This window comes from Triticum urartu, chromosome 2A (assembly GCF_056163025.1).
Source record: "Triticum urartu cultivar PI428250 chromosome 2A, HENAU_Tu73, whole genome shotgun sequence".
NCBI classification, from domain to species: Eukaryota; Viridiplantae; Streptophyta; class Magnoliopsida; order Poales; family Poaceae; genus Triticum; species Triticum urartu.
The window spans coordinates 715,370,894-715,396,276 of NC_141874.1; the positions used below are offsets into that span (position 1 = coordinate 715,370,894).

Here is a 25,383-nt window from a genome sequence, read left to right on the forward strand (position 1 = left end):
GAAGACTTTCTCAATTTCCTCAGTTCAATTTCTTCAGTCTGTTTGTCTTCATCCTGTGTTATCCTGTGATTACGCTTCCTGTACTCTGTGTCTGTCTTCATTTCATCATGATGACTATGCTTGTATTCTGTTATGTTTACTTTTGAGTACTTATTCCGCTGCTAGTAGTTCTTCGCTAAGGAATTTCCTCACCGGCAAATCCCTCAGTGAAGAATTTCATAAAAATCGCCTATTCACCCCCCTCTAGTCGATATAACGCACTTTCAGTAATACTCATATCATCAAGATCAATCAAGCAGAAAGTAGGGTATTACCTCCATCGAGAGGGCCCGAACCTGGGTAAACATTGTGTCCCCCGCCTCCTGTTACCATCCGCCTTAGACGCATAGTTCGGGACCCCCTACCCGAGATCCATCGGTTTTGACACCGACAGTGTGTATATACAGTCAGGACCATATCCAAAAATGATCGCAGTTTTAACAACTTCACTTTCTTTTAGAGAAGAAAGAAAGGCGATCTCGCATCCGGCCAGGGTGCCTTCCTCCGCCGCCGTCCTCCGACGGCTCCCCATCGTTGACGACCTTGGGCGTCGATGGTGAGGGGGTCGCCGGATTCATGCGTGTGATTGTTTTAGGCATTAGTTTTTTAGGATTTTGGGTTGTTCATCGTTTTGGATTCGGCGGTGGCGATGGCGGCGCCGACTAATAAATCTCCATATTCTTTCCCAACGAGGCGATCCATTTTTTGGGTGAATTTGGAAAGCAGTCTGTTCAAGCAAGGATGGTGCGGCGGCGGCATCCTTATGGTGGACCTGTGTCCTCGGGCTCCGCCATTGCGACGGTGTTTGCTCCAGCACCGGCACGGTGCTTGGGAGGTAGTCCAGGAGCGGATGCAGATTGTGGTCTGCATCGGCGGCATCTGGAAGACGGTGGATCGTGTGCTGGATTCGTGGTTCATGATAGGCAGGTATGGTTTCCTCCTCCAACATTTTAGTTGGGCGGTGGTGCCAGATCTGGAGTTCGATGGCGTGTATGGGGTGTTACCCTGGTCTGATTCGTTCAACGGCAATGGCTTCGCCTTTACTGGCGAGCCACCTTGGAGGTCCGCAAAGCTGCATATCAGCGATGGTGCCGCGTCAAGCTCGGGTGTGGAGGTGATTCGTCATTTTCTCCTTTGGTCACTGCTATGGTGGTGCCAGAGACAAGTGTCGGGTGTTGGTGTTAAGCTCAGAGGATTCTTCAGTCTTGTTTGTAATTTTACTTCTTGGCTGGTGTTCCTATGTGCAAAGGCTAGCGTTCTGCTGTCTTTTTAGTTTTGTCAGGTCGATATGTACGTGACTTCTACTATAATTCTTATGATATAAATGAGGCACGTATTCTCATGTAATTTTTTTAACAACTTAAGTTTGTTGACCCGGGTCAACGCTCCTTTTCTAGTACTTCATCCGATCTTTTTACTCTGCATATAAGAATTGTTCGAAGTCAAATTTTATAAAGTTTTACCATATTTATATGAAAAAGTATCGACATCGCCCATGCTAAAATTATACAATATGAAAATTTAATTCATGACATACCTACTGATATTGATTTCATATTATGAATATTGATATTTTTTTCTATAAAGGTGATCAAATTTTACGAGGCTTGACTCATACCTACTGATATTGATTTCATATTGTGAATATTGGTATTTTTTTATAAAGTTGGTCAAATTTTACGAGGCCTGACTTCAAATCTTATATGCGACAAAGAACCGGAGGGAGTAGAATACCCGGTCAACGATCTAACCCTGGCACTGACTAGACTGGAGACTCTCAGAGACGGAGCCAGAGGCAAGCCCCCCGCAGCCGGCTGGCTGACGACTCCACCGCCGGCGAGGGTTAGGATATCAAGGAGATTGCCTCGTCTAGTCTCTGGTCAAACCCGCCCCCTCTCCACTCCACCCCACCCCTACACACTGAAAGTGAGGTTATATCGAGCACCGACCACGTATGTGGGGTCGACAGGTAAATAGAGTGGTTTGGCATCCCCTCTAACTTATCATTTCTCATATAGTGCAGATTTCCCCGCCAAAAGATAGCTAATACTGATATGCTCTGTAGCTCAAGAGATGATTATGCAAAAAAATATACAAGTGAAACGGCCGGAACAATTGCGAAAATTTTGTAGCCTTTAGAGTATTTCCTACTGACTGTCTTTGTACCAAAGGAACGCTGGCACCCGAATTCCTAAGGAATGGATTAATATATGTCTCAATTCCATAGGAATTTGCATATTATCTCCCTCTTTTTAAGACTCAATCGTGTAGGATCACACTTTTTCTGTGTTCCATCCAAGCAATTATTCCCATAGTTTTTTCATATTTGGCTATCAACTCTGTCAGATTCTTGTGTTTGTCATATTCTTATGTTCTACAATCCCGCGACCCGAAGAGACCCTTCTATATTTTATGCACTTGCTATTTTATCAGGCAACTGGTTAAAAGTCAGTTGATTTTGGAAAATGAGCAACCCAACAATAAGCTCGAGGTCGTAACGTTGCCACCATCAGGGAAGGTTGCCAGTATCTCACCAGAGGGGGGAACTACGTGGCTAGTTGTAGTGTTATAACCGGAGCGGAGGATGGGAGTTCACGGATTCGGGTGGGGGCCTTTCTGTTTGGACTATCGCTTAAGGCCTCCTTTGATTTGTAGGATTTTTGTAGGAATTCTATAGGATAGGATTTGCAAAGGAAAAATTCCTTTGAAGCCCTTTGGTCTGTTGGAATGAATTCCTATTCCTATGTATGATAGGAATCAATCCTTCACGTTTTGGAGGGAAAAAGACATTAGCCTAGACTCAATGGAAAAAATCCTATCCTATACACCAAATGACATCTCTTCCTCTATAGGAATTGAGATGCATGTCATCTCACTTCCTATGATTTTCCTATTCCTATAAAATTTCTATCCTATGAACCAACGGAGGCCTAAAATAGATGACGGTTGAGCTCGCCTATTAGTACTTCGCTCTGACCACATCAAGAGGAGTAGTTTGTTTTTATTGGAACATTAATTTGAAAGAGATGATAGAAGCAGGAGTTCATTTTGGTCATGGTATTAAGAAATGGAATCCTAAAATGGCCCCTTACATTTCGGCAAAGTGTAAAGGTACTCATATTATAAATCTCGCAAAACGGCTCGTTTTTTATCAGAAGCTTGTGATTTAGTTTTTGATGCAGCAAGTCAGGGAAAAAGTTTCTTAATTGTTGGTACCAAAAAAGAGCAACATATTTAGTAGCATCAGCTGCAATAAGGGCTCGTTATCATTATGTTAATAAAAAGTGGTTCAGTGGTATGTTAACGAATTGGTCGATTAAGTCAGAACGCCGTTGGCCAGCAAGGCCTCACCAAGACCTCACCGGACACGGGTATGGCATGACTTGTCGTGGTGTCGCAGCCGGAGGAGAGCAAGGACCTCAACTGGTTCGGGTTTTTTTTTCTATAAGAGGTTTAGGGTTTGTGTTAGTGGTGGAAGATGTACAAGAGCGTTGGCGCGGAGATCTACGAAAGGAAAAGATATCCAGGCACCTTTTTTTCTAGGGCATGTCTAGTGGGCGGCCGGCTGCCCACTAGTGCAACCGAGCGGCCGGCTGAAAAAGGAAACCCCCTGTCCCCACGAAACAGAAAAGGAAGGCAACAGACCGATCGATTGGCCACCAAACAAACCGATCGAGCGCCCACATAGCCAGCTGTCCCCAGCTCGCACCCACGCCCCCGTTCGCCCCCACACCTCAGCCCCTCCCACGCTACCTTTTTCTTCTTCTCCACGCCAGAAGCAGATCCAACAGAAATCGCCCCCAACCCTTCTTCCTCCTCCTACACAGCCGCCATGGGAGCCCCAAAGTAGAATGAGCTGCTTCAAGATCTAAAGGGCAGGGTGGTCAGAGCCATACCAGGCAGTAAGATCAAGCAGGTAAGCCCCCTCTGCACCTCTTCACTTCCCCCTTTCTTGTACTGCATAGGCATATGTAAACCCCCTTCTCCATGGATCCATGGAGAATCTGCTTCAAAAAAGAGGTGAATCTGGCACATCACACCAGCCTACTTGATGTTACTGCTGGATGTGTTAAACATGCCAAAAACTACTTGATGCATGCCAGACAAGTTTGTACCACCTGGATGTGTTAAACAAGCCAACTAAAAACAAGTTCTCTAGCCAATTAAAACATGATTAAAGCCAACTCAACAATGCATTGTAGCCAAAAACTAAACATGCATTCTACCAACTTGTAGTTATTGTTTGCAAAATGAACAAAAAATTGACTGCCCAATAGATATGTGCAACGAAAAATTCATAAATGTGCAACTGAACATGCATCCCATCCAACTGAACCTATATTCTGGCAACTCGGCATGCATGCTAGCCAAAACTAAAACATGCATTGTACCCCACGTGTTATCTGGCCAACTAAAAAACATGTATCCTGGCCAACTAAACATGTATCCTGGCCAAGTAAACATGTATATTTCGCAATACATGTTTGTGAGTGAACACTTTGGGAAAACTGTAGTATATGTGCAAATAAAAAAAATGTTTTCTGGCCAACTAAACATGCATGTTGGCAAAAAACTGAGAAAATGTATCCTGGCCAACTGAGACATCTATTCTAGCCAACTGAATGTATTAACTGTCCAACTGAACATGCATGTTGGCCAAAAACTGAAATAAATGCAACCTGGCCAGCTGAGACATCTATTCTAGCCAACTAAAAACATTGAATGTCCAACTGGATATGTATTCTGGCCAAGTGCAAAGATGCATCCTGGCAATTGAGACGTCTATTCTAGCGAAAACCAGAAATCTGTAGTGCAACAGGAAAAGCACAAGAACTTTTATCCATGGCTAATGAAGCCACAAACCATATTAACATATTCACACATATAATCTTGTCCCACGCATATATTCTGGTCCCACACCTATTGTAAACCATATTAATATGTTCAAATATACCAGAACTAGAAACATAAACGACGATGAAAAACATATAACTATAATCTGTCCTCCAATTCTTCTTTCTTCTTTCACCTGGATTTTCCTTCTCAAATGTAGCATCCAATTATGTGCAGAAAAATCTGAAAAGAGCTCCTTGCGAAACGGAAACCTACAGATCATTAAAACAAAACAAAAAAGGGGAAAGTCAGAAAAACTCTGTAGCAAAAAGAAGTCATGCTTTTGCCAGTTATTTACTGCAAACTGTGCAACTAACATAACAAATCTGTGCAAACAAAAAATTTCATAACTGTTATAATAAAAGATTATGCTATAGTCATGTTGTTTTTGGAACTAAGATTATCACAAAATGGTGTGCAACTGCCTATTTACTAAGTTTTTAGGTTGTTTGAAACACTCTTTTTCTGTGGTTACCAACTGATGACATCAATTTCTTCTTTTTATATATGTGCAGGGAGTGTGTGGCAGCATCCAAGAACAAGGAAAAAAATTCTTGATCTCAATGAGTTGCCTCCAGATCTCAATGAGCTTCCTTGTGATATGGATCAGCAGCAACCCAGCATACAACAAGGAAATTGGACAGAAAATGGTCGATCTATTTACTACACGCAGGCAAGTCGTGATGGTAACCCTACGGGCCATGACAATGTGGCAGGCCAGTCATCAGCCCGTGGTGCCCCTGTAGTGGTGTCTTTGCCATCAGAGAGCCATACTCTTGATGACACAGGAACCGAGGCAAATGTTCCTGGTCCAACCAGGACTGAGCTAGAAGCTGGGGCTGTTGACAGAGCTATGCAAGTAGAAAAAGGAGAGGATGAGGCTGGTTCTCAACCTATGGAACCCTATGTTGGCATGAGGTTTGACAGCCTTCAAATTGCTAAGGATCACTACAACAACTACGCACTACGGATGGGTTTCTCTATCAAGATGAACACCTCTAGACGGATAGCCCGCACCAATGAATTGATAAAACAACAGTTTTGCTGCAACAAGTTCAAGAAGCCCAAAGCTGATGATGGAGGAGCTGAGGCTCCTCCTGTCCTGGACCCTATTCCAGATCCAAAATCTGTTAACAGTGATGAGGAGATGGAAGAAGAACCTCCAATATTTGCTGAAGAGGAGGCTGGTACTAGTAAGAAGAAGAAGAAGCGCAAACGCGAGACAATAAAGCAGACTGGATGCAAGGCGAAAATGTTGGTGAAGCTGATAGATGGGTGATGGGAGGTGACGCACTTTGTTCATGACCACAATCATCCGCTTGTGAACAAACCATCATTTTTCCAAATACTTGAGATCCCACCAAGGTATCTCACCTGATGAAAAGGAGTTTCTGCGCATCTTGTATAACTGCAACTTGACTACAGGTGTGGTGTTTTTCTATATCCCTTGAAGAATTAAGTTTCCCTCTAGGCAGTCCAGTGTGCAACTGTTATGGTACTACTGTGCAACTGAAATGGCTTAACTGTGCAACTGGTGTCCAACTTCCCATGCTTTTTGTATATCACTTTTGGTGCTTCTTGTGCACCTAGATTGTCTTTACTGTGCAACTACACAATGTCCTGTATGCAAAAACTGCAAAGTGTTTTTAAAAAGGTGCAGCTAGGTGTCCATTTCCTGCAATTATCTTGTGTGCCAACACGTGTCCTATTACTGTGCAGCTGGATGTGCCATTTGCGCAACTAAAAAAGGATATACTGTTTGTTTTTGTATTATGCAGGACGAATGATGCATGTAATGGCAGAGTTCTATGGATCTGAGATGATGGTGCCGTTCGAACCAAAGGCAATAACAAATCTTTGTACAAGTTTCGGTAGAGATGACACAAAGGAGGGTGATCTGATTGAGACAATTGCGCACTTCAAGGATATACAAAAAACCGATCCAGACTTCTTCTATAAGGTGAAATATGATGAAGAGGACAGAGTTGTCAACATATTTTGGGTGGACGGCTTAGCTCGAAAAGCTTATGCGGAGGCGTACCACGATTGCATATCGTTTGACACCACCTACATGACCAACTTGTACAATATGCCGTCCGCGCCCTTCATAGGAATAAACTGACATGGCCAATCTTTCATACTGGGTTGCGCGTTTGTGATTGGGTCTTTGGAGCATTCCTAGAGGCTATGGATGGCAAACCTCCTGACAACTTCATCACCGATCAGGATGGTGTGATGAGGCAGTCAATACAGAGCATCTTTCCAACCACCGTGCACCGCTGTTGTCGATGGCACATCATGAAAAAGGCTCAAGACAAGGTTGGTTGGCTGCTGTGCCGGAATCCAAGACTCTCTGATGATTTCAACAAGTGTGTTGACTTCAGCTTCACTATAGACGAGTTTGAGCATAATTGGGCTGGGTTAATGATGAAGTATGAGGCTATGACACACACGCACTTTGAGAAGTTGTACGAATACAGGTCAACTTGGGTGCCGTGCTACTTCAAACACAGGTTCTTCCCCTTCCTCCAGTCTACACAGCGTAGTGAGGGGTTCAACGCCGTCCTGAAAAGATATGTGAACCCACACAACTCAATGCTGAACTTCGTCAAGCAATATGAAAAAATCCAGAACCACATCCTTGCCAAGGAAGGCTGCAATGATTACAGGACAGAACACCTTGAGATCGAGTTGTGGTCCAACTTCCCAATAGAGAAGCAAGCTTACAAAACCTATACTAGAGACCTTTACCGCAAGTTCAGAGAAGAGTTTGAGCTGATTGGACGTTATAATGCATTCCAAGTTGGTGCTGATGTGTTTGAGCTCAGACCGAACCAGGAATTTGTTGCGAAATATGGTTCTCGAAACTACTTGGTGCAGGCAAGGGTGGAGGAGGGTTCCTATTTGTGTGAGTGCTGTAAAATGGACAAGGACGGCATCCTCTGTTGCCACATCCTCAAGGTGTTCACCCATGTTGGCGTTGATGTCATACCGGAAGGTACCTGCTAAGACGGTGGACACCTACTGCTGTACCTAGTGCGCCAGGGACTGGTTATGAGCAACCGGATGAAATGCCTCCTCAATCAAAGAAGCAGATAAGGGAGAGGAACATGATATACGATTTTCGAAAACTAGCAAAGTTTGCGAGTGGTTCTGATCCAGCACAAGCTATTGTATACAAGCATATGCGTGCAGCACGTACCGAGATCGGCCACCTGAACAAGTCCAAGAAAAAGAAAAAACCGACTGCTGCAACGGGGCCATCAGATGATGGCAACCCTCGAGGACCTCCTCCACCTCCAGGCAGCAATCAGGGGGCTCATCATCCAGGTAATTACCTGCCCCAACTCCTGATCTAACTAGGTGTGTAACTTCAGTTGCACACATCATTGTGCCCAGTTGCACACACCATGGTAGCCACTTGCACAGAACATACTGCCTAGTTGCGCACGCTGTGTTAGTTCAAGCATCAAGATAACACAGCTAACTTATTTTTCCAGTTCTGGATATAGGTGATGTCAACCCTCAAGGACCTCCTCCCCCTCCTGGCTGTACACGGCATCCTCCGCCACCTCCTCCCCCGCGTGCTCCTCCCAATGGCCCTACAGGCAGCACTCAGGGGGCTCGTCGTCCAGGTAATTACCTGCCCCCAACTCCCCATCAAACTAGGTCTGTAACTCCAGTTGCACACATCATGGTGCTCAGTTACACCGAACAGGCTACCTAGTTGCGCACACTGTGTTAGTTCGAGCATCAAAAAGATAAACACAACTGACTTGTTTGTCCTGTTCTGCCTATAGGTGATGCCAACCCTCAAAGACCTCCTCCCCCGCCAGGCCCAACTAGCAATGCCCTTTGTGCTACTCCCAATGGACCTACAGGCAGGACTCAGGGGGCTCATCACCCAGGTTAGTACCTTCACCGACTCCAAAACAAAAACTAGGGTGAGTGACTTTAGGTGCACATATCACAGTGCCCAGTTGAATAGAACATGCTGCCTAGTTGCGTGCGCTGTGTTAGTTTGAGGATCAAGCTAAAAATCTAACTTGTTTTTCATGTTCTGCCCATAGGCGACTACAATCCAAGTACCATGACAGGTCGTGCTACTGCAGGTGTTTTTTTCAACTTAACTTGCACACAGCAACCAGTTAGTTGCACAAAATGTACTGTGTGGTTGCACAGAACTTCAGTGCTGGTTGCACAATAACAAAAATACTAAACTTTTTATATGATTATTACACAGGTGATCGTGACGGTCCTACTGCCCCATTGGAGGCTACATCCCTTGCACAAGCTTCTGATGATTTTGTGCCCAGGGATCCTCCAAGGTCTACTACAAAGGGTAGGGCAAAGAGTCGACGGTACAAATTGGCGCTGGAGCTACACCCAAAGAAGAAAAACAAATGCAGCCAGTGCCAATCTACAGAGCACACTGCTGGTGTGTGTCCACAGAGGCTCCTGTGATTCTGTTTCCTCATTTGTAACTTTGGAACAAAAAAAGGAAAATAATGATGTCTTTTTTAGCAATGTTGGGACCAAAGTGGACACATTCAGCATCTATGATTCCTCTTTATCTAATTTATGCTGCTTGAATTAGTTCATGCACTGTGTAAAAAAAAGTTGCTATTTGTGCCTTTGTTGGCAACTGGTTAAATATTTAGTTGTTGAACAATTGTATATCCAGTGCTCCTAATGTATCAACAGAAGTGATGATATTGAGTTGCAAACGCAATTACTAGTAGTGTGCAACTACAAAATCTGCTTAATAAAATTGTACAAACCAGCAACTTCCTCCATGGAGTAGAAAAAAAGAAAAAAATAGTATTGACCTACTCCTTGTCATATCTCAGCAACTTCCTCCATGGGGCGGTATTGTGCACGCTGGTGACCCAATCATATGCCAGCTTCTTCCTGATGTTGAGTACTTCCTTGGGGTCGTAGTTGGCTACCATTCCACTCGGTGGCGTTAAGGAGTGCGAACAACCCACACTCATTACTGCAAAAATGGGCAAAAAATTGTCACATAAAATTAAAACCAAATAAAGGTAATGCACTCTGTGCAACTGCTTATGTCCTACTGTGCAACTGCTTCTGTTCTACTATGCAACTGCTTATGTCCTACTGTGCAACTGCTTGTGTTCTACTGCAACTCATTATGTGCCACTGTGCAACTACTTACGTGCCATTGTGCAACTACTTATGCGCCACTCTGCAACTAGCTAGATAATCCATTAGAAACTCATAAAAATGATAAAACAGATTGAAGACTAGTACTGTGTCTTAAAAATACTAAAGATTGCACATGTAGAAAAATTTAAAAACTACAAAATGATGGTATATGATTGAGAAGGAATGAAATGCTTATTGTCTTACTTGCCGAGCTGCTTCGGTACGTCAATGTCAATAATCTGGAAGTGCTCGATGCTGAACTTTGGGTAATGCTTCCTCCATAGCTGGCGTACTGCCCCCGCGATGGTAGAGGCGGTGTTCATCAGCTCAATGTTGTCCAGCGTCCTGCTTGAATCAAGAACTTCGAAGCGTCCGTCCCTCAAGTTGACACTGAAGACCCAATAATGCCTCCCTCCGTCCTTATCGGTTACATCTGCGCACTCGAGCACTGGCAGCATGACCTGCAAGCGTGAACGATTTCAGACACAAATACAAGCTGTAGCTAAGAAAAACAGTAAAAGACTTGGTCAAGTTAAAAACAGGTTGCAACAAGTATCTGCCAACTAACAGATGTGTCATGTGCAACTGGACATGCTGTGGGTGCCAACTAAAAAAGATTGATCATGTGGGCACAACACTCACCAAGTCTTTCTTATCGAGACGGTTCTTGTAATCAAACTTCTTATTTATCTCATTCACATTGTGGATCCCTTGCTGTAATTTTATCTGCAGAGATTATAAAACATGGCTCAAAACTCCTTAGTAGGTGAAAGGCCTCCCTCAAATGGTCAACGAAAAAAGTGCTACAGAACAAAGATGAGGGTAAAAACAAGGTTTTGGAAAAACTTATAGAAAACCTCAGTGGCATAACAACCTTCTTTGACCCTTCTGGTAAGTTATCCATGATGTGTAAGATTCCAGTCTCAATAACAATTTTTGACAACCATTGAACCGGCTTCATCGAATCAACTAACTCCTTTAAAGAAATGTAGAAAGCACCATACCTGATTATCTCAGGGCTGATTATTTTTTGAAAGCAATAAAAAGACAAGTTAGCTCGAAGGGTCACAGCAGCAAAAAAAAGTGCATGAAATTGAAAACAGAACAGTGTGCAACTAAAAGCCCTGTTCTGTGCAACATGCTATGCTTTCTGTGCAACTAAGTGGCTGGTCCTATGCAAATGAAAAAGATATGTATGTAGGCCGTGGGGAGTTAGTTTACCTGGTAGCTCCATCATCTGCTCCTTTGTGATGCCTGACCCAATACAAGAGGGCAGCATAAAGCTTGTTCACTACCTCATTGGTGCTGAAAGTCTTCTTCTTGTTGTAGTCGATGAATGGAGACCTTTGAGATGTTGCGGGCCTTATTACCCTCCTCTGTCTTCGTGCAATAGGTGGTCCCGAAGAACTGCTCGTGCCAGCTTCTGGTTCTGCGCATATCGGGGTGTGGCAATTCTCTGGTGAACCAACATCTAGTTCTTGAGCTATTGCCTTGCCAGCATCAGCAGCATCACATCCTTCATTCACAGCTGCTGGGTCCAACTCACACTCATCGATGCAGATCACACCGGCTTCCGCTGTTTCTGCTGCTGGAGCAGGTGCTGGAGCATCACCATCTATGCCGAGGTTAAAAGATGGTGCATCACATAACCCGTCACCATGATAAGAGTTTGATCTTCGTAAGGGTTCAAGGACCAGGGCATCTCCTTGCGGCACAAACACGGGTGCATCATTCACTGACTTGGTTCGCAATAGTGTTGTAGTTGGCGGCCTTGGAGGCTTGCACCTACTTATAATGTCGAACACCTCCTCTTGTATTAATGGTTGCTGAAAGTCAGCTCTTGGGGATGGCACTTTGATAGTTGGATCACCTCCTTTTGTGTTTGGCATTGAAGCATCTCTATGAGTAGGCACCTTGGGACTTGCAGTTGCAGTGGTGCCTTCCTGACTAGCTGTGGTGGTTTTGATTGTGACCATGCTGCTAACTGAAACATCAGTTGGCACACTGGTATCTATAGTTGGCATCTTTCCAGTCTGAGTTGGCAGCAACCTAGCAGAACTTGGCACCCCTACATCAATGGCTGCGGCTCGTAGTTCTCTCTCGTCTTTGAACCCCAAATCTTTTGTGGCCTGTTCCCCCTTTGTGCCCCTGGCAAACTTGACAATCTTCTGCTTAGGTGGTTTTGGTGGGACTGTTGAAAGGGGAGTCTTCCCCTTGATCTGTTGAACTTCTGTGACATTGGTTGGCTCTTTGCTCACTATAGTTGGCATATCAGTTTGAAGCACATCTTCCTTGACCATATTTACTTTAGCATCTGCACTCACCATCTTCTCCTTGGTTTGAGGCAATTGCAGATTCTTCTTCATTAAAACTGCTTTACGCTTCTGGACCACGTGAGGGTTTGCCATGGATGCTGCCTTGCTCTTGCTGGAGCTTAGGTCCGGGAGCTGCTTTAAATATTCCTTATATTTTTCCTTTGAATGAACCCAGTCAAGACCCTTTCCTGCTTCCTCCATGTCAATTTGATTCTTTTCAGCATCACTTGATAAGAACAGGCTCTTGTCAATGACAAAGTTGATCTTCTCACACATATCTTTGTCGCTGAAATCTGGCACGGGAAAGGTGGTTGGCAAAGCTGGCTTCAAGTTGCAGAGCTTGAACATATCAATGCTGCCCTGAGACTCTGCTTCATCATTTTTCTTTGACTTCGGCAAATCCTTATCTTTCCAGCAAGTTTTGTCAATCAACATCTGTAGTGTGCTCCTGCTACTCAATGAATTGCTGCTGCTCGCAGGGGTGGCATGAGTGCTAGTCCTCCTGGATGTGTTGCCACCTGTACCACCAGAACCAGGGGCGTTGTCATCATCATCGTCATCGCTGCTGTCGCTGCCTCCATTGGATCCCCCTTTATCATCACCATAATCATCCTCGTCTTCTTCATCATCGTCTTCTTCCTCTCACTGCCATCAGCTGTTGCGCCTTTGTCTTCTCCCCTCTCACTGCCATCAACTGCTGCCCCTTTGTCCCCGTCCCCCTCTTTGGCCTCACCTTCTTCTTCCTCCTCCTCTGCATCACTATCTTCTTCCTTGTCCTCCTCCTCTCCTTTGTCCTCTTCTTGTTTGTCCTCCTCCTCCTCCTCCTCCTCCTCCTCTTCCTCCTCATCCTCCTCCTCCTCTGCATCTTCTTCATTGTCATCCTCATCCTTGTCCTCCTCCTCCTCTGATTCATCCGCATCTGTGTCCTCATCGTCGTCGGCACCTATTGCTGCTTCCATTTCCTCATCTTCTTCTGACTCATCCTCAACAAACTCTTCTTCTTCTTGTATAGTTGACCGTCGTCTCTTTCTTTTTGGAGCACGGCGTGACGCCCCAGTTTGCATTGATGGCTGCTGTACGTAAGGATCAATATCTGGTTCCTCGTCATTAATCTTGGCAACTGCTTCAATGAAGGTGCCAACCTGTTCAGTTACAGCCTTGCACAGCTCATTGACCACTTTCGCAATCTTTGCCTTTTTCTGCATCAACACAAAAAAAAATTCAGTACTGATTCAGTTAGAAAAAATAATAAAAAGTAAAAATGTCTGTAACTGACCATGATGTGATAAGCAAAAACGACTAATACACACTTTCTGGCCAACTAAAAACATGATTCTAGCCAACTACACATGCACTGTGGCACAAACTAAAAAACATGCATTCTGCCAAAAGTTGATGACAATGGTTGTAAATGAACACTTTGACTGTCCAAAAGAACATGTGCAACTACAAAAGCTTATATGTGCAACTGAACATACATCACAGCCAACTAAATTATGTATTCTCGCAACTATAAAAGTTATACATGTCCATCTGAACATGCATCCCAGCCAATAGAAAAATATTGGTAAGTGATACAAGTTTCTGTATGCAAAACACTAACCTGCGGATTGTATGTTATTGGTAACTTGGATGCCATGAATGCTTCATCTTGCAAAATTCCACCAAACAGTGGTGTCTGCTCCGTGCCTCTATACTCCTCTTTAAGCTGATGTGAAAAAAAGAGAAACAGAAAATAACAAGGTTATCAAAATAGATTTGTGTGTTGAATGAAACCACACATTACAACCTGTGCAACTACAACAAGATACTGGGGTAGACAAATTCAACTATACATATATGCAACTGAACAAAGACACAAAACTGTGCAACACACATGGCACCTAAAAAAAGTTTCTACCAACTGATGCAACACATCTGTGCAACAAGATTAGTAAAACTGTGCAACTTAAAAAAGATGGTGTGCCAATTTAAAATGAACATGTGTGCAGATTGCCAAACTGAAAGCTACAATCTGTGCAACTACATGCATTGTTGTGCCAGCTGATGACAGTTTTCTGTGCAATTTCCAAAAAGAGTGACCAGACATCAAAAGAACATAGAAGGAAGACACTGTTGGAAAAAACAAAAAAGAACTCACTTGTAATTTGCCGAACACACCAGGAGAGATAGTATCCTTCTTGATCACCTTGGCAATTAGAGTACTATCCCATGCATTCGATCGTATCGCGCAGTTGCTTACTGGGATGTCATGTACGAGCGCATCAAGGTATAGTATCTGCACCAGACCCAAACAAAAGAAAAGGCCAAGTTCAGTTATTGTTATCAGAATTTCAGCAAACTATAACTGCATAGAAAGAACAGGAACAGATGGAAAAAAGTGGTCGTTTTCACTAACCATCAAGTGATACAAGCAGCAGCAGACAGTTTGCTTCTCCTGGTCCATGTTCCGGAAAGCTTCGTTAATGTGTTCTGCTACAAAGAGGCAGATGTTTGTATTCTTTAGCATTTGATGATCTAGCACAAGTCCATGACACTTTGGGCTGAGCTTCAAGGCCGTGGTTGGTGCTAGAAAAGTGCTGAAGGCAACAGCAAGCCAGGCCATAAAGAATGTGTCATCCGTTCTTCCAGCCATATCCTGAATCATCTTGAGCCATGTAGTGATCTGGGGATGAGAATTTCCAGTTATGTTGAAAGCCCGTCTGAATCTCTTAGTGACATCCTTGTCAACTAAATATCTGACTTTTAGACCCTTGTTTGGGAGATCAAATACCCTCTGAACACTGTCAGCATCGACACGGATCCTTCCCCTTCCTGGGAAAACCATTTCAGAGGTCTGTGGCTGGTAGGACTGCACCAGGAACTTAGTGAGGTCCACTGGAAGTGTGTCTGATAAGTTCAATAGCCCCCTGACCGACCTCGAAACTAGCTCTGATTTCTGTAGTGGGGTTAGAGAGGCGTTGAAATTTGCAAAGCGCGCTGGTGATGCCCTTATCCTGCCTGCTTGTGGGGTTAGAGAGGCGTTGAAAATGAAAGCATTACACAAACATTAAACACAAGAGAAAAAAAAGAATGAAAAAAAACTAGCAATCATCATTTGGATCAGTATTAGAATGAGCTATATATTCATAAAATGGATCATGCCAACTAATATGATGTATTTGTGCAACTAATAAAGCTCATGAGGACAACTGCAAGACTGCCAGTGTGCAACTGAATGTGCAACAATAAAACAGTAAATAAAAAAAGAACGAGACCTGGCAGCTACAAAAAGTTCTAGTGGATGTGCAACAATAAGAAATGATACTGCAACACAAGAAAAATAGTAACTAAAAAAAGGTTTGCAAAGAACTATTCAAATAGCTCACAAACACACACAAAAAACCCACATACCTCAGCATCTGCTGCGGAAGATGCGACAGCTTCTCCAGCAACTGCTGCCTGCACAAAAAATGACCACTGATGTCAACTATGAAAAGATGCTAACTAGTGAACTACAAGATGCCAACTAATGCCAACTGTATTTAAATCAATATGACTAGAGATGTCAACTACAAAAGGTTGTTATTAACAGACTAAAAACAAAAATAGTGGTCCGAACTGCTGCATAATTTCATCACTATCTAAAAAAGGCAAGAAAATCACTTATATTTGAGATTTTACTTACCCTAGAAGATGACTCAGCTCCCTTGCCAAGTGCTGCACGTCTAGTCCGCTTTATAACACGAAACTAATCAGCATCCTAAGAAAAAAAATAAAAAACATGAGCATGGGAAAAACAAAAAAAAATGTTATATGACCCAAACAAAACCAAAAAAATGGACTTGTGTCATCAGCATGCCACTTACCTCAACATCCTCTCCCTGCTCAACACTCTGCGTAGGTCGTGGCTGGCGATTAGCAGGATGCTTCGAGTTCCGGCGAAGCGGCTGACTTCCAAAACGCTGATTAAGCAACCAAAAGAAAACATGAAAAAAAGACACTAGCATACATGCATAAGTTGAAAACAACTCAAAAACAAAAGGAAAAAAGTGAATAAAAATACATCTCCTTCATTGCCATCCGCATCTCCTCCTATTATAACCATTTTTGCCCTGCAGCAGGAAATACAACAAAAAAACATAGTTAGAAGATGTGGATAACCAACTACTGCAATGATGCAGCCAACTGGGCAGTAAACCTTGTGCAAATTGGACATCAAATAAGCCAACTAACTTTTTTCTGCCTAATTATTACTTGCCAACTGTGACAAGTAATACCTAGGCAGAAAAAAGTTAAGTAAAGGCAACAAGCTCAGTGAGATAACTTATTCTGAAAAAAACGTCCCTAGTTGAACATGAGGGGAGACACATGAAAACAACCATATCCACAACAAAAAGACTTGCACATTGAGAAAAATTAAAAATGGAAAATTGGCAAGCATTGGTACTAATTTGCACAAATCAAGGGGTCCTAGTTGCACAAAAGCACGAGAATAACACATAAACCACCACAACGCTGATGGATTGGGTAGATTATATTGGAAAACTGGCAAGCATTGGTGCTAAAATTGCACAAACAAGAGTCCCTAGTTGCACACAGCAGAGGGGAAAACAACCAACTCATGCGCAAAATGAGTTAGAAGATGCGCAAAATGAAGTACAGAACCAACTAGTACATGGATGCAGCCAACTAATCGGGCAACTTGTGCAACTGAACAACGCGTAGACAGACAACCTAGCACAAAATAGCAAGCAAACTAAGCAGGGCAACTAGTGTCCATTGTAAAACACATGGACAACCAACTTGACCACGAAAGCAGAGCAACTTGTGCAACACAAAAACAGTATATATACAGCCAATTAGTATATGGATGCATCCATCTAATTGTGCAAATGAACAACATATAGACGGTCGACCTAGTGCAAAATAGCAAACCAACTAAGCGGGACAAACTAGTGCAGGTGTAGAACATATGGACAGCCAACTAGTAAAAGTGATGTAGCCAACTGAGCAGGCAACTTGTGCAACTGAACAGTATGTAGACACCCAACTAGCAAAAAATTGGTGCAACTGCAAAACATAGGGACAGCTAACTACTATATGAATGAAGCCAACTGGATAGAATTTTGTGCAACTGGAACACAAGTGTCTACCAACTAAAAAGTGGCCATGATACAAGTTTCACCCTCTTAGTTGGTTTGCACAGGTAATGGTCCCTAATTTGCACAGGTACTAATTTGCACATGTAATGGTCCCTAATTACAAACAAAAGGAGAAAAACACATGACCCACGAGAACCACCATAAGGCTGGCAGATTGGCTATATTATCTCAAAAATTGTCTACTACTGCTCCTAATTTGCACGCAAGGGGCGACAGAGTTGCACACCGCGGGGAAAAACACTCATCAAAAACACCAGATCCACCGCGAGGCTTCAATCCACAGAAGAGGCTCTATCGCCGCGAACCACTCATCCTCCCTGAACCATATGCATGAGCTCACACCCTACTGCAACGCAAAAACGACGGGATGAGCACAACCCTAACCCACCCCTGCCAATCCGGCGGTTTCCCAAACGAAGTAATCCGCTGGGGTGACCTCAACCTCGCCGGAAAATGAGTTCGACCTCCCTAACCCCGACCGTGACCTCGACCTCTACCTCGACCTCCCTGACAACGACCGAGACCTCACCGGAAAACAAGCGACCTCATCAGAAAAAGGAGGACGGGCGAGTGGAGAAACAAGCAGGGACGAAGACTAGGAGCGCGCGTAGGAGCAGTACCAGAGCCGCCGCGGACGACGACCCTCGCGGCGCGCCCCGCCGTCGACCACAACCCGGCGGATTTGGAACCGCCTCCGAGCACCAACCAACGGCGAAAGCAAAGGGGGAAAGTGGAGGAATGGGCGGCGAGAGGTGCGGGTGGACGGGGTAATGGCACGAAATTCGAAACCGCCGCCCACTACGCACGACGGCTAAAACGCTGGAGAACTGCCTAATCCTCGATGACATGTGGGTCCCACGGACGATTTATCTCGCGGGCACGGCGCAATCGGACCAGGCGACTGGTCCACACGCGGGTCTGAGCGGCGCGGCCCCACCTCCCGACCAGGGGACACTTGGACACCGTGCGGCGTCGATCGGGACGAGATCGAGCGGCTCTCGTTCGGCCGCTCGTTCTGTCTATTTAGTGGCCGGCCGCTTTTTAGATTTCAGGTTTTTTCTATAGGAGAAAACCAGACACCTGATGAGCCCCGGTCAACGCTATTTTTCAAGCAGGACACCCCGGTCAACGATCTAACCCTTCCGGCACTGACTGGACTGGAGACTCGCGGAGACGGAGCCGGAGGCAAGGCCCCCGGCAGCCAGACGACTCCACCGCCGGCGAGCGTTAGGATAGCAGGGAGATTGCCTCGTCTCGTCTCCGGCCAAGCCCGCCCCCGCTCCACCCCGCCCCAGCCCTCTCGCCCCGGTGCGGCGACCGGCGGCAGGGCCTCTCTGCCCGGCCAAATCACCCCTGTGCCCACGTGGCCGCCGCGAAGTAGACTCCCTGCCGGCAGCGACGACGAGGTAAAGGCAGCCAACCTCCCTTACATTACATGTATCCATGCCCCTTTTGTGTTGTCCGTAGGACGCGGGTGACAATATGAACTTGCTGAATCTGAACCACATTAGGAGCTTGATTCGTTCTCCGTAATGTATCCGCGAGCTCGACCTTAATCAAGCGTCCACCAAACCGTTGCCATCTCGATCTGTTGGCTTTGACTGATTTAGTGATTTACGGTCCTTTCTTTGATCAGCCTGAGAGTGTTCGCCATTTTCCGTCAGGTGTGGGCTCAATGGCCCATAGTATATTTCAGAAAAAGTGTAGTACTAATAAACTCATATTTCTTGTCAAGTGTGGCAGGTTCTTGGTGCTGGAATGAGAAGACATGGAGAAGAATATATGCTGGTAATATAGCTGTTCCATTGGATTGATGGATGTTCTGTAACTGTAAGCAATTACTCTTAGCTCTCTGTATGTATATAGCTCAGCTTGCTGCTAGTGATTAGGTACTGTACTGCTCGGGCTTATCTGAATATATAGCCCTATTACTTACTAGGGGGCGTCTCAAAAACCTTTGTAAGCTTCGGTGACTGACCCTCATGATCAGATACAACACTACATGGTCTGTATGGGCAAATGCCTAATTCTAAAAATGGCCATCCATACCATTTGGATAGTTTCAGAAATCCTAATTCTTCTCCCTTGTCAAAAACAAGAGGAGAGGCACATAATCATGAAGACAAAGCCCCAAAGCCGTAGGGAACCTCGGAAAGCATGTGGCTATGCTCCAAGCAGAATATTGTAGCTGGAGTTCTTGGTTGCAGTGGGCCAGTCAAGATTATTGAAGTGATCAGATGTGCATTCCATGAACATTGAACTGATTGAATATTCACTCGGGCACATTGCTTTCAGATAATGCATCATGTTGTAAAATAATTGAGCTTCAACAACCACCGCAAGAAAACTAACATTGACTTGACTTACAGGTTCTCTGGGTGCTTCTTGATGGCTCATGGCTTCAACAATAAGACTAGCATGATGCCCCATTCTCACCAACCCATGGCACTATTTTGATGATTTCAGATTCTGAAGCGCGCAAGGAGGCCACCACGGGTCCAAATCTGGTCAGATCTACAGTTATTACAAACCAGGTGCAATTCTGATGATATTATCTCCTTCAATTTGGTTCTGTTCCTATTACTCCTGTATATCCTAAGCTAGGTCGAGGAAGTATTAACCCGTTTTCCTTGCCATTAAATGCTAGGTAGGCGGTTGTTCCCTGGTTTAGTGGGTAAAGATAACAAGGGAACACCTGAAGTTGAAATCACATCCAACTACTTGTCACCAACAGCAAGCTAGCATACTCTCAGTCATACACATGACTCCATGAGAGTTCACGATCTGCACAATTAAGCTTCAGTGACAACAAGACCACCCAAGCCATGAGGTCTCTTTTACCTCCGAAATCCATGAGACTATTCTGATTGTTTCTGATTCATAAATGCACAAGGAGGTCACCAAGCTCGATCGGATCTATGCCATCAGGCAGGTGTGTCGCCCTTCCATAGTTCTCTGGCTATCTTAGGTTGTACTCAGGTCGAGCTTCTTAATTTGTACGGCTTCAAGGTCTGGTGAGCTGGCAGTGTTCAGGTTTTAGCTGCTATTCATTGTTTCCAGTGGTGGAGCCAGCTCACTGACCGAGCATGGGCAGGGTCACCGCTGGCCGGTGTTTGCCCAGCAAAACATCATTGCTAACCCATATATTGATGCTAATGCTTAACGGACTCTCCGGTAGAGCCCAGGCAGCTGCCTGGGGTCCCCGTGAGCTGCTCCATCCCTGATTGTTTCCCTTGGATTAACAAAATGTCTTGAATCGATCTGCAGTGCAGTTGTTGATAATGCTTTGTACTGGTGATATACCTAGCACACGATGAGCATATGCTCTTGAATTCTAGATACAGTGCACATGACAGCTCCTTTTAATTGAAGTCGTTTTAGTTCAGTAATATTATAGTGATTTCTCCTAATGAGTAATTACTCCTCTAGTCCTCTTTGCTTCCTGATTTATTTCTTGACTGTGATACATTTTCTTGTGGCTTATTCAACAACTCTAGCTATTTGTTTCTCCATACATCTGGAGATACTATAAGATATATGTTGAGAAAAATATGGAACTAAGTTACTCGGAGCTGTCTGCTATGTCAGATAGGCTCCCTTTTCGTCTCACTTGTTTAAATCTTTAATGTTTGGGGCATTTTAACCTGAGATGTCCCCTACACGGAAGCAGAGCATACATGGTCACTTAGTTGGTTGAGTGTCACTTACTCTTGTTAATTAATAACATCTAGTTTGCCATTGACGATAGCACAGTCTTAAGTGTTTTGAAATTCCCACGGACCTGCCTGTTGTCAGTTATGTTTTTTGATTGATTATGTGGGTTAGTGTTAGATAGGTTAACTGTATGAAATAAGAGTTTAGGAGGATTATACTTTGAAAGGCTGTGCTTATTTCACTTGTCCATTGTGGTTGGAGAGTTTTGAAGTGTTTCAGCAAGTGCGTGCTACTAATTAATGCATCACTTACTTCATTTTGCAGTGGTCATTCTAATAACACTGAGGCAAATATACAACTAGGCCCCCACCCAACAGTGAGACATTAAGAATTCTCAGAAAGTAATGGCGGAGATTGTGATTCTTCTAGCCATTAAAAAGATTGAGTGAAGTGCATCTTAGGTCCTCGAACTACTTCGATGGTGTCACGTAGGTCCTCAAACTATGAAAAGTGTCATCTAGGTCCTAAAAATTCCTTGAAGTGTAATAAGTGTGTGTATATGTGACAGCTCTGAAATAGTTCAAGGACCTACTTAACACCTTTGAAATAGTTTGAGGACCATGATAGCACACCTATTGCACTTTGAGGACCCGGATGATGATTTTCATAGTTCGAGGACCTACGTGATACTGCTGAAATGGTTCGAGGACCTATGGTGCACTTCACTCGAAAAGATTGGAACCGCCTTGGCAAATGGAGCGGCAGACCAGGCCAGCACGTTGTTTGCAAAGTACAGGAAGCAAATACTAGAGCTACAGGGCAGCATGGGTCGTGTTGTGAGGGAGCTTCGAGTAATGCATGATGTTCTTTTTCTAATGGACATCCGAAACCGCAACAATCAAGTATACGAGGGCTGGTTGGAGGAGGTACGGAAAGTAGCACATGTGATGGAGGACATGGTGGATGAGTACTTGTATCTTGTTGGTCACGAACATGATACGGGGTGTTGCTTTTACCTGAAGAAAGGGTTTACAAAACCAAGATATCTGGTTTCTTTGAACCGGATTGCTTTCAAGGTGAAGGAAATAGAGAAAGACCTAGCACACTTGTCAGAGACAAAAAACCGTTGGGTTCACATGATAAACAATGGGGATGCTAGCAGCTCAAGTTACATTGTCAAGAGGTCCAAAGATCTAGCAAACATTTCACGCTCCCTTGATGAAGAAGATCTAGTCGGTGTGGATAAAAACAGAGATAAACTTGAGCAGTGGTTGTTAAGTGACGATTTGGAACACTCTGTGATAGCACTGCTTGGAATGGGAGGGCTTGGTAAAACATCTTTAGCTGCAAATGTCTACAGGAAGCATAGAGAGAAATTCCAATGCCATGCTTGGGTCTCCATCTCTCAAACTTATTCTACAGAACATGTCTTGAGGAATATAATCAAGGAAATTTCCCGAGATAAAGTCAGTGTGCTATCTAACACTGTGGCCATGGACATCACATGCCTTGAAGAGACACTGAGGAAATTTCTAGAGCAACAGAAGTATTTGATCATATTGGACGATGTTTGGACTCCAGAAGCATTTGATGACTTGTCTAGGGTGCTTATTAATAATAGAAAGGGCAGCAGACTGATGATCACAACAAGGGAAGGCGATGTTGCTGCACTTGCCTCTCAAGGACATACTTTAACACTGAAACCTTTACCAGAAGATAAGGCATGGGATCTCTTTTGTAGAAAAGCCTTTCCAAGAGATACAAATCATGAATGTCCTGCGGAGTTGAATCCTTTGTCTGAGCAAATAGTTAGCAAGTGCAAAGGCTTGCCTCTTGTTATTGTGTTAGTTGGTAGCCTCTTGCGTGTGCGTGAGAAAACTGTGGAAGAATGGAGAAGAATACATGCCCAATTAAGTTGGGAGCTAATCAACAATTGAAGACTCGATCACATAAGGAATGTTTTGCATCTGAGCTTCATCTACCTTCCAACACACTTAAAATGCTGTTTCTTGCATTGCAGCTTATTTTCAGAAGACTATTGTTTCAAAAGGAAACAACTTATACGGTTATGGACAGCAGAGGGGTTCATTGAAGAGAGGGGTGAAAGCACATTAGAAGAAGTGGCAGAAGGCTATCTGAAGGAGTTAATTGACAGAAACATGCTAGAACTTGTCAAGAGAAACTCATTTGGTAGGATGAAAGAATTCAAAATGCACGATATCTTACGTGAATTGGCACTTGACTTGTGCCAGAAGAACTGTTTTGGTGTTACATATGAGGATAAGCGTGGGGGGTCTTTTGAGAGAAATGGACGTCGATTGGTATTGCACAAACAGAAGAAGGATATTCAGCAGTCATTTTCTAGTGTACGCCGACTTCGAACATTCGTTATGCTGGAAGATAGTATGGTAACATTTACTCTACTACCTATGCTATGTAAGGAGTCAAGATATATGACAGTGCTAGAATTAAGTGGTCTACCCATTGATAATATTCCAGATGCTATTGGAGATCTTTTTAATCTCCACCATTTGGGTTTGCGCGATTCAAAAGTGAAGATGCTCCCGAGTTCTGTTGAGAAGCTTTCAAATTTGTTGACACTGGACCTTCTTAGATCTGACGTACATGAGCTGCCTAGTGGGATTGTGAAACTGAAGAAGCTTAGGCACTTATTTGTTGAGAAAAGAATTAATACAGATTTGAGAGGGATTAAATGTTTCAGTGGTGTGCATGTCCCCAATGGTCTTGGAAATCTAACAAACCTGCAAACGTTACAAGCATTGGTAGCACATGATGAGTCTATTAGACATTTACGGCAGCTGAGGCAACTGAGAAGCTTGAGGTTATTGGATGTGAAGGGAAGCTATTGTGGACGTATCAGCGAGTCTCTAGTTCAGATGCAGTGTTTGTCCCATCTTGATGTAAATGCAAGTGATGAGAATGAGGTTCTCTCGTTGAATGTCCCCCTGCCAAACCTGCAAAGGCTACGTTTGGGTGGACAACTGGCGGAAGGGGCGTTGGATGAGTCTCCTCTCTTCCAAGCTGCTGGGGGGCACAACTTGCATGTTTTGAATCTATATTGGTCACAACTGAGAGAAGACCCCCTGCCATCCCTTTCACGGCTGTCAAATTTGATGCATCTAGAATTCACCAGAGCATACAACGGAGAGCAGCTAGCATTTCTCACGGGGTGGTTTCCCAAGCTAAAGATTCTCTATCTGATAGACCTGCCTAATCTGAATTGGCTAGAGATACAGCAAGGCGCCATGGCGAGCCTGGAAAGATTATACCTTGTCAACCTCAGCAGCATGATGGAGGTCCCACCTGGCATTGAGTTCCTCATGCCCCTCCAGTTTCTAGGCTTCTTTGAAATCACCAGTGACTTCTCTTGGTTACTGGATCAATGTTCTGTAGTTGGAGGGACACAGTGGCGGTATACTCTCCGAGATTGACCTGCCATACTGTACTGGTTGGGAAATGTTTACGCACGCAGAGGTATGGCCACTCACCTGCTAATGAGTACCACTACTTGCTTCCTTTCTCGTCTCAATTCATAATACTTTGACATGTTGATGTGATAAGATGTTGGTTATGCAGGTCACCGGCTGGAAGAAAGATGCTTTGCAGATCAAGGAAAAGGGACGATCTGATTCCAGTGTTAGTATATGTTCGTGCCGCTGCTGAATATTCATACCGTCCGGGTTTCCTTGCTTGCTGAATATGCGTACTGTCCGGGTTTCTTCTGCTTGCTGAACATGCATACTGTCCGGGTTTCCTCTGCTTGCTGAACATGCATACTGTCTGGGTTTCCTCTGCTTTTTCAAGACGCACTATATATACTGCGCACCATTTTCTGTTTGTGCCACCTCCAGTAGGGTGTTGTTACTGCCTGTGTTTGCTACTCTCCTACTGTTCCTGTCATTGTGTGCATTTGCTTGTCAAGTGTGATAATATTTCCTACGATTTGTGGTTTTTATAAGACTAAAAGTGAGTGTGTTTTCGTATTCAGACTACTTTTTCGCGTTACTTCTTTGAACCGTGTACTGCTAATATCATGTGCGTTTGTTGTGAACCTATTTCAGCTGTGGCTGTTATTTGAAATAAAAGATTTGATGTGTGATTCATAGTCAATGGTCAGGTATTCATTTTTATCTGCACGTCTCTTTTAT

General features: G+C 44.1%; 1 protein-coding gene and 1 pseudogene across 6 annotated transcripts; both read left to right on the plus strand.

Annotated features, from left to right (window-relative positions):
• Positions 1-688: 688 nt before the first annotated feature.
• LOC147987058 (uncharacterized) lies at positions 689-9,396 on the plus strand (annotated as a pseudogene).
• A 9,163-nt stretch (positions 9,397-18,559) lies between these two features.
• LOC125525234 (disease resistance protein RPM1-like) lies at positions 18,560-25,345 on the plus strand. 6 transcript variants are annotated; one of them, XM_087545076.1, is made up of 6 exons: positions 18,560-18,966; positions 19,296-19,390; positions 19,930-20,094; positions 20,208-20,492; positions 21,539-24,709; positions 24,812-25,345. In XM_087545076.1, the coding sequence occupies exon 5, from the start codon at positions 23,374-23,376 to the stop codon at positions 24,664-24,666; it is 1,293 nt and encodes a 430-aa protein (XP_087401202.1). In that variant the 5' UTR covers positions 18,560-18,966; positions 19,296-19,390; positions 19,930-20,094; positions 20,208-20,492; positions 21,539-23,373; the 3' UTR covers positions 24,667-24,709; positions 24,812-25,345. The 6 variants fall into 5 exon arrangements, 5 of the variants coding, with proteins under 5 accessions (XP_087401202.1, XP_087401206.1, XP_087401205.1 ...); XM_087545080.1 differs by having other exon boundaries at positions 20,212-20,492; XM_087545079.1 differs by having other exon boundaries at positions 19,296-19,348.
• Positions 25,346-25,383: the final 38 nt, after the last annotated feature.